Source organism: Podarcis cretensis (assembly GCF_951804945.1).
Source record: "Podarcis cretensis genome assembly, chromosome: 10".
NCBI lineage: Eukaryota > Metazoa > Chordata > Lepidosauria > Squamata > Lacertidae > Podarcis > Podarcis cretensis.
Window position 1 is genome coordinate 69801720 of NC_137179.1, and position 16593 is coordinate 69818312.

At 43.9% G+C, this 16593-nt stretch overlaps 1 protein-coding gene across 2 annotated transcripts in view; it reads left to right on the top strand.

The window, feature by feature from the left end:
- LAMB1 (laminin subunit beta 1) overlaps positions 1–15799 on the top strand; it is a 61893-nt gene extending 46094 nt beyond the window's left edge. For both annotated transcript variants that reach the window (XM_079993536.1, XM_079993535.1), the window contains 10 exons: positions 1405–1774; positions 4473–4657; positions 4997–5238; positions 7035–7238; positions 7650–7794; positions 10123–10330; positions 10548–10689; positions 13112–13288; positions 15005–15164; positions 15467–15799. In XM_079993536.1, the coding sequence (XP_079849662.1) occupies positions 1405–1774; positions 4473–4657; positions 4997–5238; positions 7035–7238; positions 7650–7794; positions 10123–10330; positions 10548–10689; positions 13112–13288; positions 15005–15164; positions 15467–15600 (1967 nt within the window). In that variant the 3' untranslated portion in view covers positions 15601–15799. The remainder of the gene's footprint in view (positions 1–1404; positions 1775–4472; positions 4658–4996; positions 5239–7034; positions 7239–7649; positions 7795–10122; positions 10331–10547; positions 10690–13111; positions 13289–15004; positions 15165–15466) is intronic.
- Positions 15800–16593: the final 794 nt, after the last annotated feature.

Below are 16593 nucleotides of genomic sequence, written 5' to 3' on the forward strand. Positions count from 1 at the left end.
ATAAGCGTGATCCAGAGCCATTCATATCCATGGGAGATTTGTCATTGACCTTAGTGGGATGTAGAATCATAGAATCAGAGAGTTGGAAGAGACCACAAGGGCCATCGAGTCCAACCCACTGCCAAGCAGGAAACACCATCAGAGCACTCCTGACATATGGTTGTCAAGCCTCTGCTTAAAGACCTCCAAAGAAGGAGACTCCACCACACTCCTTGGCAGCAAATTCCACTGTCGAACAGCTCTCACTGTCAGGAAGTTCTTCCTAATGTTTAGGTGGAATCTTCTTTCTTGTAGTTTGGAACCATTGCTCCGTGTCCACTTCTCTGGAGCAGCAGAAAACAACCTTTCATAGTGCAGACTGTTGGTCTTCAGACTGGTGGGACGGAACCTGCTGGTGGGTCATGGGTTGATTTAAAGTGGGTCACAACAGCAGCCATACAACATATCATCATGCAAATATATTTCAATAAATTAAGAAACATGGCTCCAAGGTCTGAAAAGCTTGCAGACTAGTGGTTTTTAGCCTTTAACACAAATACTTTTGATGAGAAATAAAACAGCTAAACTTAACTAGTACTGCACTCTGACCCACATGTGGGGAGCAGAATCAAGAAAGGGAGGAGAATTAGGAGTGCCAGGAACAGGGAAGCACTCCCTTGTGTCAATTCACATTTAATTTGCACACATTTCACTTCTATTCCAACCTTCCTCCAAGGAATTCAGGGCAGCAAACATGAGCCTCACAGCAACTTTCTGGAGCAGGACAGGCTAAGGTGTAAGACAGGCTTCAGTAGGGACATTATGGTTAGATAGGGATTTGAATGCAGATCTCGCTGACGTTGGCATGCACAGCTATGGAGTGTGATCTGGACATTCGTCCACCAAATAGATGGATAATCCCCAAGCTGCAGGAGTAGCAATTTTTCAGGAGAATTGGCATGGTTTTGTTCATTTGTAAAACCGCTGCCTAGGGACGCGGGTGGTGCTGTGGGTAAAACCTCAGCGCCTAGGACTTGCCGATCACAAGGTCGGCGGTTCGAATCCCTGCGGCCTGGTGCGCTCCCATCGTTCGGTCCCAGCGCCTGCCAACCTAGCAGTTCAAAAGCACCTCCGGGTGCAAGTAGATAAATAGGGACCGCTTACCAGCGGGACGGTAAACGGCGTTCCGTGTGCTGCGCTGGCTCGCCAGATGCAGCTTGTCACGCTGGCCACGTGACCCGGAAGTGTCTGCGGACAGTACTGGCTCCCAGCCTCTAGAGTGAGATGAGCGCACAACCCTAGAGTCTGTCAAGACTGGTCCGTACGGGCAGGGGTACCTTTACCTTTACCTTAAAACCGTTGCCTTATTTGGTGGTTCCCCGCCCCTGGTTTGCGGTGTCTCCATTTATTTTTGTCTCTTTTCAGCTTGTGACTGTGATCAACGTGGCATCCAGACCCCACAATGCAACCGCACGACTGGGCAATGCATCTGTAATGCGGGGGTTGAGGGAACTCGTTGCGATAAGTGCACCCGAGGCTACTCCGGCACTTTCCCAGACTGTGCACCATGTCACCAGTGTTTTGCACTTTGGGATGTCATCATTAGTGAGCTGACTAACAGGACACAGAGATTCCTGGAAAGAGCAAAAGCCCTGAAAATCACAGGGCTCAGTGGTCCTTACCGGCAGACACTCAACTCTGTGGAGGAAAAACTGAATGAGATTAAAAGTATCATTGCTCAAAATCCTGCTGCTGAGCCTCTTAAGAACATTGGAAATCTGTTTGAGGAAGCAGAGTAAGTGTGGCATAAAACACAAATAGTGTTCTTTCGCATTTGCTCAGACATGGGGAGTGGGGATCTCATCATTCTGCAATTTTAATTAGACTTGTAAGCAGAAAGTAAAGAAAAAGAAGGTTGGAAGTGTGCCTTACAGTGATTATGGAAAATTTGAAGGAAACTGTGAAACTGCTTTTCAATTAACAAGGTGGCACACCTGTTCATTCCTTATCTTCTCCCTGAGTATAGGATAGAGACTTCCGTCTAAATGAAGGAATGTGGGATGAGAAATGATGTGCTTGAAATGTTCAGCCTCTAGCAAATTGCTCGTTCCTGTCAGTCTAAGGAAGGGAAACTGATTTGGTTTCTTGATACCACCAGTTGTTTTTGTAGCCTTAATGACAATCGAGCAATTAAAGTAGCTTAACTGTATTAGGCAACTTAATTGGGTACAAATTAGGTAACTTAACTGTACCAACTTCTGTTAATGGATGATCATACAATCCTTTCAGGTTTTTAGTTTAACCTAACAGCTGGTGCACTTTCCCCTGCAGAACTTGGTCCTGCATAAGAAAAACCAAAATACATTACACCTTTTAGTACTTTGCATTCATTCGGCACCAACCATTTCCCCTGGAGTGCTGTGCAATAATTTCCCCCCACTGCAGATGATAATTTAAGAATTAAGCGCTGTTGAACATGTTTAGACATAATTTATACCCACCCTGATTTGTACTTTTATCAGTTGCAAAGACCTGTTGTATATGGATGCCAAAAGAGAGGAACTGCAGTTTCAAAATCTCAGGCTTGGCAGACGACCACAGAACAATCTTGCCCAAGTGTTGTCTCGCAAGGGCTTTCAATACCTTTTGTTTTCTGGCACTGTTATTCTTCAGGTGCTGCCAAATTATAAGCAACTCCTGTATGGATTAGCCTGTGTGAATCAACTTTCCCCCAGTATTATCAGTGTGGTCTTGCTTTGGTTTACTCACCTACCCTGTTTGTGAGTTTTGCTTGCCATAATGTAGATCTTACTACTGGATCTTCTTTATTTTTCAGTTATGCAGTTTTAAGGCACACACAGAGAAATTTCCCAAGAAAATATCCCGGAGATTTAAGAATGCAAAAACAAAACAATTGTCATGCCCTAACAACCCCTTAATTCATATGCATCTTTGAAGAAAGAGTTCACTACATTCTCCCTTCCTTGCTAAACTGTTGTTGCATTTTTAAAGCTATAATAAGCAGCAGCATTTGAAGACAGATTTTCTACATTCAGTTTTCATTTGCAGAACAAATCAGTCTCAAACAATGCATGATGGAGAGAGGTGTTCTTAATTCAGGGCCTAACTCTGACTACTTGCCCTTGTTGGTCCCACCCTAGGAACAAAAGAAGTCATGCTAGAGCAGGCCAGAGGGCCATCTGGTCCTAGTTCTCACAATGGCCAACAAGGTGCCTATGGGAAGCCTACAAGTAAGAATTGAGTTGAACAGCACTCTCCCCACCTGGTATTACCAGCAATTGGTATATGAAGGCATACTTCCTTGGCCACTGGAAATATAATATAGCCATTGCTATGTACTGAAGTTCTCACCCTGGGCCAGCAGGGGGATACTGTAGATAGTTCAGGTCCACATATGCAAATAAGGGATCAAAAGTGACGTTCAGTGATTGGATAGTTATAAAAAAATGGTTACTGTTGCGTTCTAGTGGAGTTCTTTATAAGCAGGCTGGCTGAACCCTTCAGTTCAGTTCTGTTCTGGCCTGTGAATAAACAAGAGCTGTTTGGAGAATCACTGTGTCGTCTGATATGTTCACCCACAACTTAACAGCCATCATGTCGCCCTACCCTAAAAATTCCTACTGAGCTTTTGCACAAAACATTTTCCACAGGCATTTTCCTCATGTGAGGGTTAGGGACAGTGGGTCCTGTTCTCTGCTGTATGTGCATTTGGTGTAACTGAGGACTACAGAAGAAGAACACAAATGCTGGGACAGTTGTTATAGTAGGGTTAAGGAGATCCCCCCCTTTAAAAGCAAGATACCTTGCACAAATACATTAATATCTCATTTCATTTGTTCAGAGGTTGAGTCCATGCAGATAATGCGCATGCCCAAGGACTGATTCTCTAGGCTTGGCAACTTTCCTCAAAATGTTGTTTATGTTCATTATGATGAGTCCTACTTTGTATTAAACATGGAGGAAGTCTGCAGCACAGCCAGCTTCCATTTTGTCTCATATTTTACGGAGTAAAATAATCTATTATGCATTGACCCTCCCACCCCTTAATCATAACTAGTTCGTCTGTGAAAGAGTCTGTGAAAAATAAATTAACAACCATTTGTTAACTATGTGGGATACAAAAGAAATTATGTATGGATTCTATGAGCCAATGCTATGACCTATGCAGTTGGCAAAGTTCAAGCACATTACAGCAGACTTCTGGAATCCAGATTGAGTTAAATCTCACACAAAACAGCTGTTCTCTGAGCTCTTTGCTGCTTTGTGCTTATAAAATGTGATTTTGTTTTTAAGCCACGAATTCTGATTAATGAGTATTTTGAGTAGGGAAGTTGTAACAAACTCATTAACCACATTCTTGGGGTGAAAAGGAAGGAATTAACCTATCATTTGGATTTATTTATATTTTAAATTCAAGGCCAGTAGGTTTTTTTGTTTTGTAACAATAAATGTTGGTTCTGTTTGGTTCACAGGAAGTTAACAGCAGATGTTACAGAAAAGATAGCTGAAGTAGAAGAAAAAGTATCCAAGGTGGCCTCTGAAAGCAGTACCACAGACACTCAACTGAGCACCCTGGAGGCAGATGCAAAGAGCCTCGACAATGTTGTGAAAGAGCTTGCAGAGCAACTAGAATTCATAAAAATATCTGATGTTCGGGGTCAGTGTTTGTATGCTTGTGTTTTGCTTTTAATATGAAAGAGAAAGGAATAAGTTTAATGGGGAGGGGAATCCAACCAAAATTAAGTGCTTTGAATTATCATTTATATCAGAGCAACAAAATTAAGTTTGTGCTTATTACGCCCAGTCAATTATATGTGCTTAACGATGGCTGTAGCATGCCTTTCATTTTCTTGGAAGAGCATGCGGAGATCTTGGGTCTGTTGACTTCCAGGGCAATTACACCCAGTGTATTGTGTACATAGGGCTGCTTCTCCTGTTACAATTTCAAATGAGGCCAGCCAGAATACTCAAGAATCATCACATTGGATTTTTGCAGGAGCCTTGGACAGCATCACCCAGTATTTCCAGAGGTCCCTGGATGCTGAAAGGAGAGCCAATGCCTCAACTCTTCTTCCTGGTAGTGTAGTAGAGCAGTCAGCTGAAATGCGCCTAGAGGTGGAGAGCTTGATGAATGAGACTGAGGCCAGCTTCAAGGCTAAGCAAGAAGAACAGTCACGCCTCTTGGATGAACTTGCAGGCAAGCTCCAAAGTCTGGATCTTGCAGAAGTGTCTGAGAAGGTAAAGTGCAGAGCCTTTGGTAAAAGGGCCAGAGAATGGTCATAAAACAAGAAGAGCTAAAAGACAGGAGCAGCATTGAATATGCTGCATGTAAATGGAAAAGTGTGAGAGCTGCAGTGGGCACATTGCAATGGATTACAGAGGCTAATGTGCTCTTTTACAGATACATTACAAATGAGGCATATATATAGAAAACGAAAGCCCTATTTAGGCAGTCACCTTCATATATGGCATAACAGGGAGAGAGGGGCTATTCTGTGTGGGGTGGTGGGCATGTCAAGTCGCTGATCCCATCCACCCATGCATTGGGTGCTGAAGTGTGGAAGGGGGCAATAAACCCCCCCCCCCCTGCATAACAAGAGAACATAAATGAGAAGAGGGTCTAACTGGGCAACCACTTTCTGGAACAAAAAAGAATGAGAATTCCACACCTTTGGACCATTCAGTAATGATTGGGACGAAGTTTTAAAAAAGAAGGGACCAATGTTTTCCACAAGAAGGGAGTTTTGGGTTACAGCCACTGGCTTGAGAATATCTAATAAAAGTTCATTTTTTTCAGTTACTGGAAATTAGTAAGGACATAAGATGGGCCTGTTGGTTCAGGCCAATGACCCATCTAGGCCAGATCCTGTTCTCAGTGGCTGACCAGATGCATGTGCAAGTTGAACATGAGTGCAACAGCTGAAATCTGACCACCTGGTAATCAGAAGCACAATACCTCTAATGATGGAGCTAGAACATAGCTATTATGGCTGCTAGCAATTGATAGCCTTGTCCTCCATGAATTTACCTGATCCTCTTTTAAGGCAATCCAGTTTGAGGACCATCATTGCCTCCTGTAGAGCAAGTTCCGTAGTTTAGCTGTTTGCTGAGTGAAGAAGTACTTTCTTTTATCTGTTCTGAATCTTCCAGTGTTCAGCTTCATTGGATTCTTTACCCACTTTCTCCATGCTATGCAAAATTTCTTAAAATTCTCTAAACTCAAAAGTCAGAAGAAGCTGCAGCCTTTCCTCATAGTCATTCCACCCCTTAATCATTTTGGTTTCCCTTTTCTGAACCATTTGGAACTGTACAATATCATTTTCTTGAGACTGTGCACTGTACCTGACAATATAGCTAACCTAGGTAAACGGAGAGACACTTACTGCTCTGTCTAGCAGCCTCACGCACCCACCCTGGTTTTAAGAAAATGCTAACCTTTCACTTTTGTTCATTCTTTCTTGGGGTTGCCCAAAGGCAACTGCTGTTGTCAACATTCTGCTGTCAGTTATAATTAAAAGTAACATACTGTAGGCATAAGGTGGGCTAATCACTTCCCTAAAGCAAACTAGTGTGGCCCAAGGAACCGCTCTCCCAAGGTGGAATAATTTCATGCTAACCCCTTCTCCTTTTCAAATGGGAATACTAAACTGTATCGAAATCTGATAGCCATGAAAGAAAATTGCACATGCAAATCCTGGTTACGTGCGTCTCAAAGCCCAATACAAACACTGAGGGGGCATAATTACTCACTGCCCAAGCTGGAGCAATGCCCCACAAGGGAAGGTCACCATGCTTGGGCCTTTTGTGTTTAGAAAAACAGGCCAGTACAGAAAGGAGCATCATAGAGGCGAAGAGAGTAGCAGGAGAATAAACTTTTTCTAACAGCCTTTGTGTTCTCGATGGGGCTCTGGAAATTTGTCAAGCTGCAACTAATAGGATAGAGCTTTAGGGAGCTGGCTGGGAAATTTGTTTGGAAAGGGTGATAACCTCCCCGCCACCCCACTCTTTCCTCTGTCTAATCCTGTCTGCTGCAGACGTGCGGAACTCCCCTCGGGGCTTCCTGTGCTGATTCAGAATGTGGTGGCCTGAGCTGCCGCACAGAAGATGGAAAAAGGAAATGCGGAGGACCAGGCTGTGATGGGTTGGTTACTGTAGCCCACAATACCTGGCAGAAGGCGATGGATTTCGACAGAGACATTCTCAGCGCTTTGGCAGAAGTTGAACAGCTCTCCAAAATGGTGATTTTATTATTGACTGTTATTTTTAAAAGGTAGATCAACCAGAATGAATTTTAGAATAGTAATAAAAAGCTTAATCAGCAGATTGTGCAAGTCTGGACAATTGCAAACAAAACTTCTCCCCAAAATAATTGGTTCTTTACAGTTTGCATGATCCTGCTAAGTACCCTCATTAAAGAAAAAGGTCTGGCTTAAATAGAGATTCCTATGAGTACTACACAAAGCATCTTGGGCTGTTTAAAATATTGTTGTGTTTACATCAATTTAAGAGCGTTCTCTGACTTTTATGAGACTTGCTCTCACACAGCTTCAATGCTGACGAATTGCTTTCTCAGTGTCTCTTCTTTTTATCCCTGAGCATTTTTTAAGATTGCCAGAAATAGAAAATAATGGCCCATTTATTTCACTTAGGTCTCAGAGGCAAAACAGAGAGCAGACGAAGCAAAACAGAATGCACAAGAGGTTCTCCTAAAAACCAACGCCACCAAAGAGCAAGTGGACCAGAGCAACAAGGATCTGCGGAATCTTATTAAGCAAATCAGGGAATTTCTGATGAGTAAGTCTAGTTTTAATATGGTTAGCCTGCTGTTTTGGGACTGTTGTGAATAAGCGCTTCCTCATCTTAACCTAGTATTTTAATTATGCACATTTATTCAATTGCATATTGAATGGGACGCGGGTGGCGCTGTGGGTAAAACCTCAGCGCCTAGGACTTGCCGATCACATGGTTGGCGGTTCGAATCCCCGCAGCGGGGTGCGCTCCCGTCGTTCGGTCCTAGCACCTGCCAACCTAGCAGTTCGAAAGCACCTCCGGGTGCAAGTAGATAAATAGGGACCACTTACCAGCGGGAAGGTAAACGGCGTTCCGTGTGCTGCTCTGGTGCCGGTTCGCCAGATGCAGCTTGTCACGCTGGCCACGTGACCCGGAAGTGTCTGCGGACAGCGCTGGCTCCCGGCCTATAGAGTGAGATGAGCACACAACCCTAGAGTCTGGCAAGACTGGCCCGTACGGGCAGGGGTACCTTTACCTTTACCTATATGAGACAATCCAAAGTCATGGGTAAACAAAAAGGTTTTCACTTTGTGCCTAGATTAAATCATTGCAACAGTTTTTTGGGGGGAATCCCATAGTATCTTTCCCATTCAAGCACCTCTCTCTTCCTTGGGACCTCCTCTCCTAAGTTCCCATGCTTCCCTGTTGCTGCTGGACAGGCAGACAAAGCCTGCTTTGGGTGTGTTTCTACTTCCTTCATTTATGTTTCTCCTGCCTGTTCTGTCCAATAGCTTTATGACTGCCCCATCCAATTCTGCCATCAGGGCAGCTCAGCTAATCACTGCTAGTGACTTCACTTCTCCCACTCCAACCTGTACTGTGTTACCATACAAAAGTGTACTGATGATTTGAACATCCTCTGAAGGCAGGAAACTGCGATGGTGCAACACGAAGAGCTGCTTTTCTTCACATTCCACGATCAGTACACTTAGTGCTGAAGTGACTTTATTCGTGGTACTTTGTGCGCTGAGAACCTGGATCAAAGCATTTGGGTTTTTCTAGGAGGAAAGTAGTTTGCAGAGTACAGATATAAATCCACCCACAAAGGTTTAACTAGTGGCAACAAAGAGCAGTAAGATCATTATTCTTTGAAGAAGTTGGAATACGCTGCTCCCTTTTAACAGCATCCAAGATTGCTGGCCCAGAACATGTAGAACAGCTTATATAACTGCTTCAGCTCATCACACCAGCCTGATTACTGCGTAGCATCACTCCTGTACAGGCAAAAAAATCGCTATGCAACACAATAGACTTCTACTTTTAGTGACTATAAATATATATGCGCAGAAACAGGATTTTTATCTGCTCCACGCAGTGTTGCATGCACATACACACTCTCTCTTGACTTCTTCATCCATATACCGTATTTTTCGCCCTATAGGACACACTTTTTCCCCTCCAAAAATGAAGGGGAAATGTGTGTGTGTCCTATGGGGCGAATGCAGGCTTTCGCTGAAGCCTGGAGAGCGAGGGGGGTCGTTGCGCACCGACCCCTCTCGCTCTCCAGGCTTCAGGAAGCTATCCGTGGGAGACACAGCTCTCCCAGGACTAGCGGAGAGCTTGTCTGCACCCAGAAGCTTGGGGCGCGCTGAGCTCCGCACGCCCCAAGCTTTGGGATTAGCGCAGCGCTCCGCTAGCGGTGGGAGAGCCGTGCGAAGTCGCGCGGCTTTCCCAAGGCTAGCGGAGACCTTGCCGGCAGCCACAAGCTTGGGGCGCGCTGAGCTCCGCACGCCCCAAGATTCGGGATTAGCGCAGAGCACCTGGGGGGGGAAAATAATTTTTTCCCTCTTTATTTCCCCCCAAAAAGACTAGGTGCGTCCTATGGGCCGGTGCGTTCTATGGGGCGAAAAATACAGTAAGTCATAGAATGCATGAGCACCTTTTGTTATATAAGCTACAATGTTATATCAATTGATCAGAGATTGAAGTAAGTTGAAAGCAGGATGGAACGACCTGCATAATTTTAACTCTCCATATTACTCAAAAGTAATTTTGTCAATGACAGAAAGTTCATTACATCTGCTATGATACATTATTGATCAAAATCCACCACATGGCTGAGGCCATTTATTTTTGATGTTACTTCCATCTGCCATTGCCCTTTGGCGAGAATTCCTTCCCAGTACTCAACTGCCTGATCAGATGCGAGATTCTTAAGACGTCTTAGAAATTCATCAAAGCTAAAGCACTTCCAAAGAGTGTGGACTTTTATACCTTTTTTATTATAAAAAAATGCCACCTGGCTCCTGTTTTTTCTCGGCTTTATAGGAAATAAAACATGATGAGGAAGGGAGCCATCTCACTCACTGTTTCTGTTTACCATTTCAACAGAAGACAGTGCTGATCTGGACAGCATTGAGGCAGTTGCTAACGAAGTGCTCAGCATGGAGATGCCCAGCACACCTGAGCAGTTACAAACACTTGCAGATAATATTCGTGAACGGGTGGAGAGCCTTTCGGATGTTGAGACTGTCCTACAGCAGAGTGCCGGAGACATAGCAAGGGCAAAAACGCTGTTAGATGAAGCTAAAAAAGCCAGGTACCAATTTTTTACCCCCCCTTGCTCTTGCTCTTTTTTACCTTTCAGCGGAATCCTAGGAGACTGTCTTTGTGCCCTGAAAAGCATTCAGTATTTAATAAGCATGTTGAGAAACTGGGAGTAAGTTTAGCCTGTTGCATATTCTTTGAAAAGGCCAACCCAAAAGAATCCTTTTTAAGGAGAGCCTGTCCTTTTGTAATTAATTTCCATTCCACAGTAAAAGTGCAACAGATGTCAAAGTCACTGCAGACATGGTGAAAGAAGCTCTGGAAGAAGCCGAAAAAGCCCAAGATGCAGCTGAAAAGGCAATCAAACTAGCAGATGAAGACATACAAGGAACACAAGACCTACTTACCTCTGTGAGTTTCAGTCACCTAAATCTGCTTTTGGAAGCAGTGTTATGGCCATGTATGTTCTCATGCTGTTTTACTTTTGTACAGGATACACAATAATCTTATCTTCTGGTTCATTCTATTATCACCTAATACTATCTGTTCCTTAAATCAGTGCTTCAATATAGCTAGGCTTTGTCTAGAAAAGTACAGAAACTGAGAAAACAAAAACAGCAGATGGTTGATGGCTGATTTGGGGTGGGATGAACAAGAAGCGAAAAATCTGTTCACCACCCTTTGTACAAAAGCAGTGGAGGTAGAATGGAAGAAAGCCTTTGTTGCTAATGTACTGGCCCTGTTACAAGCTCAGTCAGATACGGTGCCACAAGCATTAATCACTTGCATCCAGGTTGTTTGTCTTGCTGCCTCGATAATCTGATCTTCCTTTTATACCATGGTAGAGGAAATGCAAAGGTGGTCAGAAGGGGTTCCAAGGGGCTCCTGTGTCAGTGATCTGTGTTGGCAGAGACAGAAAAGGCAATCCATAGGAAAGAAATCAGTGAAAAACTCTGGCAACCCATTTAGCGCATTGGTTGAACCATTATGACTAGCCTATCTGCACCCTGAATTAAGATTGCAATTCAGCTTTTTACCCCATATGATGATGATCTCAACATAGCAAGCAGACTTTCAATACTCCCCTTATATCAGGTTGTACACCACAGCTGTTGGTTTAGGCAGGGAGTTGCTGGAAATATTAGGGATGCGAGTGGCACTGTGGGTTAAACCACAGAGCCTAGGGCTTGCCGATCAGAAGGTCGGCAGTTTGAATCCCCATGACGGGGTGAGCTCCCGTGGCTCGGTCCCTGCTCCTGCCAACCTAGCAGTTTGAAAGCACATCAGAGTGCAAGTAGATAAATAGGTACCGCTCCGGCGGGAAGGTAAACGGCGTTTCCGTGCACTGCTCTGGTTCGCCAGAAACAGCTTAGTCATGCTGGCCACATGACTCGGAAGCTGTATGCCAGCTTCCTTAGCCAGTAAAGCAATATGAGCGCTGCAACCCCAGAGTCATCTGCGACTGGACCTAATGGTCAGGGGTCCCTTTACCTTTTGCTGGAAATAGGGCATTTTAAAAACCATGACAGCAGCAAAACAACTCTCTGCCCCTTAAATTACACTGCTGAAATAAAGAAAGCTTGGGTAACAGAGAGTGGTTTTTGTCTGGAAGAATTGGTGAGCTGTAGTCTCAAACATTTTTAATTCTTAGTGTGCCTTTTGCCCCAGGCTGAGATACCTTGGGCTTATAGTAAAATAAAAACTGTAGGTCCTGCAAGCGTGGTGCGTGCCCCTGCCTAGATGACAATTTCACTTAGGCCTATCTTGGTACTACTTCTTTCATCCAGCTAAGCCAGAGCTTTCCAAACTTTTCATGTTGGTGAGACACTTTTTCGACATGCACTTCTCAACATAGTAATTCAGTTTTACTAGGAAACGCAAGCTTAAACTAACCCCTTTCCAGCCCCAGGAGGAGCGTTAATGCTACACACCTACACACTGCAGCCGACACACTAATGTGTTGTGACACAGAGTTTGGAAAGCTCTGAACTAGATAGACCTTGGTGATATATGGCAGATTGGTAGCCATGCCCTTGCTCAAATCATAGGATCTCTCTTTTTTCTTCGTAAGCTGGATTTAGTAATTAGCCGAATGAGTGATTTACTACTGAATTTGATTTGGGACACTGGTAACAGGCAGCAAAGCTACCGTCTACATTCCCTTCCCCTGAAACCCCTCCTTCCTCCAGTTGTTTTGCTCACAATTCAGTGCACTAAAAGGTAGCACAGCAACTTAACTCAATAGGGTTTAAGCATCTAACTGTAGTTAGTTCAAAGACTCTAATGGAGGGGGTCACAGCTCAACAGTAGAGCATCTGCTTTGCATGCAGATGATCTCAACTTCTATTCCCAAGCAGTGTCTCATGGAAGTGTACTGTATAGAACAGGCATAGGCAAACTCAGCCCTCCAGATGTTTTGGGACTACAACTCCCATCATCCCTGACCACTAGTCCTGTTAGCTAGGGATTATGGGAGTTGTAGTCCCAAAACATCTGGAGGGCCGCCTATGCCTGGTATAGAACAACAAAATAATTATTGGACAGGCTACCCTTGTCTTCCCTCATTTTTGCATGAAGACCACAACCACCTCTTCCCACTGGGCCGGAGAAAAACTATCAGCTGTATAGCAGCAACATCCCAGGTCAGTGGAAAGGAAAGGGAGGCAAGTGTCACCTCATGCAGTTGATGAAAGCTGGGGAAGAGGAAAAGCATAAGCCTGCCACAACACAGAGACTTAACGTTTGGAAAGCTTTGTAAACTGAACAAGTATGTCGTTAAAGTACTGTGGTTTGGGAAGAAATTTGTGCATCATGTTCTCATTTGCAATGCTAGATTGAATCTGAAACTGCAGCTTCGGAAGAAACTCTGAACAACGCCACTCTGCGCATTGCTGAGCTAGAGAAGAACGTGCAAGTGCTTCGACAAAAGACTGCTACAAACATAGAGGACATTAGAGCAGCCGAAGAAACTGTTGCGACTGTGAATCAAAGTACCACAGATATCAAAAGAGTAAGGCTCTCCGTTTGAAATTACTTTCTATGTTCTCAAGAAACAAAGGCATTTTCTTAGCTACCAGCTTGTGTTGTCTGGTTTGCCCTTGAATTTGTTAAGTAAAATTAGGCCTGGCCAAAGATGCTATCAAAGTAGTTTGGCCATAACACAATGCAAACCATCAGGCTGTAAAAAGCATGTGCCATTTTAACTGTTGTGTGAAGTGCATCTTACTATCCCGTGGAACTGAATGAGGATTTTCTTGAGGCAGGAATCTGACATTCCATTTTCAGTGGTGGTTAAAAGTGCTTCACATCTTGAGAGCACACATAACTTTATGCAGTGGTGAGCTATGGATTCTTGCTTGCATGGTTATTGAGACTGTGTAATTCCTGGGGCAGGGAGTTAGCTAAACCAGGCACAACTCAGTTGAGTCCACTTGCTAAGATGGCTGGAAGCCACATCTAGTTACATGCTTCACCTCAAGAGCATAGCAAGAACAGCAAAGAATGGTTCCTGTTACGAAGGCTCCAGATTTTCTGGCCATGTGTATGGTGATGTAAGACAGTAGTAGTAAAGAAGCTTCACTTTGTAGGCTTAATTAGGCCCACTAGGCCTCACCATTTGACTGAAGCCCACTGTTCCAGCACATGACTTTCTATAGCATCAGGCTCAGAACTGTGCAGTCACTGGTACCAATTACATTCTGCACTTTTCTGATGCCCTGCAGCAACAAAACAAGGTGCTAAATTTGAAAAAGGCATTGAATTAGAGCTACAGAGAAAGTACTGGAACCGCGGAGTACGCTCTCGATTCTTCATTTGAAGGTGTACCACTTGATAAGCCACCCACCTGTCAAAGTTGACTCTGGAGATTGGGCACAGCCCCAATTTGGGATCCGAGGCAAAGCACTATATGGTGTTCCCAGTGGCGTAGCGTGGGTTGTCAGCACCCAGGGCAAGGCAAGTAATTTGTGCCCCCTAACCCGTGGATTTTAGCAGGGGGCAGAGAGCTGCGAGTGCGAGCGCGGCCCCCCCAGATGTTGCGCCCGGCCTCCCTGCACCCCCCACGCTACGCCACTGGGTGTTCCCCTTTCCCGTCAAGGAAGAGGTGGAAATGAAGATCTACATCAGGAACAAGGGAATAGATAATGGCAGGATCTTCTGTCACTATAGATCCTGATGTCTGAGGCTGTCACCTCACCTTACCTCATGGGGGGGCTGAGGATGGGGCAGTTGTGGATCAGTCTCACCCGCTGGATCTAGCGCCTCACACCAGTGTAATGCAATGGCTTACGAAAACACCTGCTTGCAGGATTGTAGTTTATTTCTATTTAAAAACAGCTGTGGCAAGCATTGTCTGTTGAAGGAAGTCTTGGTCCATTCTTAAAGGTCCTGCTCCCTTATTGGCAGCAGCTGACTTCCAGTTTTATTTTCATTTCCAAAAAGAGTATGGACACTAGTGCAAGTATCTACTCCAGCTGTGACCCATATTTAAAGGCTGGGAACAACAAACCACAGTTTTTTTTCCTTCTCATGGGGTAAAGAGAGTAGAAGGGAAGGGATGCTTTGAACGATGCTGAAAAGAGAGGTCCATTTCCATGGACTCCACTCAGGATGTGTGTGGTCTCTGCTCAGTAGATCCTTGTTATGAGCGAAAGTAGGACGTCAAACAAAGAATGTGTTCCATTTCTGTGTTCTGAGTAATACTGCCACCTTGTGTCTCAAATCGCAGGTACTAGATAACGATGTGGACAACAAGTATAGGACAGTAGAAAGCTTAATTGCCAAGAAATCAAGCGAGTCTGCAGCTGCCAGGAAGAAAGCAGAGGCACTACAGAATGAAGCTAAAACACTGCTAGAACAAGCAAACAGCAAACTTCAGCAGCTCAAGGGTAAAGACCAATATGGAAAAAGGGGTTGAATATTTCTTTAGAACTGCCATATGTTCTCAGTTACAGCTGAGCACTCCTAAGCCCATTTCCACAGCACCGTGACGTAAAACATCATCATCAAATACAGCTGTTTCTCCTTTTTATTGGAAGCCTCTCGCCAAATAACTGGGTACAATGGGGTTTGACTTCTTTCCAATTCCACCTTTACTTTGGGCTTTCAAACCACCCAACATGTAGTGTCTGCTGTTGGAATAACCTGACTCTTGTGTGTGTCTCCCTAACCGTTTCTTCTTTCTTTGCAGAATTGGAAAACACATATGAGAAGAATCAAAGAATTCTGGAAGACAAAGCCAAGCAAGTGGTGCAGCTGGAAGAAACAGTCCGCAGCCTCTTGCAGGCCATCAGCCAAAAAGTCGCTGTTTACAGCACTTGTTAGTAACTGATTGGAAAATGGAACCAGAAAGAAAAAAAAACCCTTTGGAAGGGGAATATGTAAATCCAAAGAGAGAGAGGTCTTGAACTGATATACATTATTTTCATACCTTAAGACCTGATAATTTGACTAAATACCAGCTTTAATATCTTAAAACCAAAGACTTTCTCTTTTACTTAATAAACAGTACTTTTGTAACAAAGCATATGATTCATTTAACCAGTGTTACATTCATTATCCCGAAATGGCATTTTAACTCTTTTTAAGTACTCTGATAATAAAATCTTAGATGGGAAGTTAATTTCAATTTAAAGAGTTTATGAATGCAGCTCCAGAACTTCCTCTGCTATGTCAACAGATGTTAGGAAAGTGAAACGCTTAGTTCATAAAATAAAGCCATAGAGGACCAAACATTTGCAGAATCAGAGTGAGGGGAAAAGATGCCTGAAACAAGACAGAAACATAATTTATTTCATTATGTTTTGACTGTCACTGTATCAGACATGAGTTTTGATATTATGTATTTGTACTCTTTGGAAAACAGTAGAAAATAAAATACCCTTTTTACATTAGCTGAGGTGTCTGCATTAGTTAAAGGGTGTGTGTGAACCCTTAGGACCATAAGATCCCTGAACCAGTGCCATCCAGGAAGCAAATCCTAGTATTCAAGTTTTTTTCTGATCTCCCTCTTGTTTGAACAGATTCATTCCCCTACTATTTCTAACAAAGGAAGTGTTAAGAACGCCACCATATAAATGAGCTGATAATGTACCATGAATTATTTTTATGCAAACCTAGGGACAGGAAAAGTGATCCTCCACCACAATAGAGGGTCATAAAACCCAGTATGTGAAGCGCTGGCATAGGGAGAGAAGCAGGGAAACTGCATCATGGATTCTATTACCTGGATTCAGCTGTGCATACAAGCAGAAAAGGAGGAGATTGCTGCTTGCACCTCATGTCAGAACATTGAGGACAATGGCGCTAAAGCCAAAA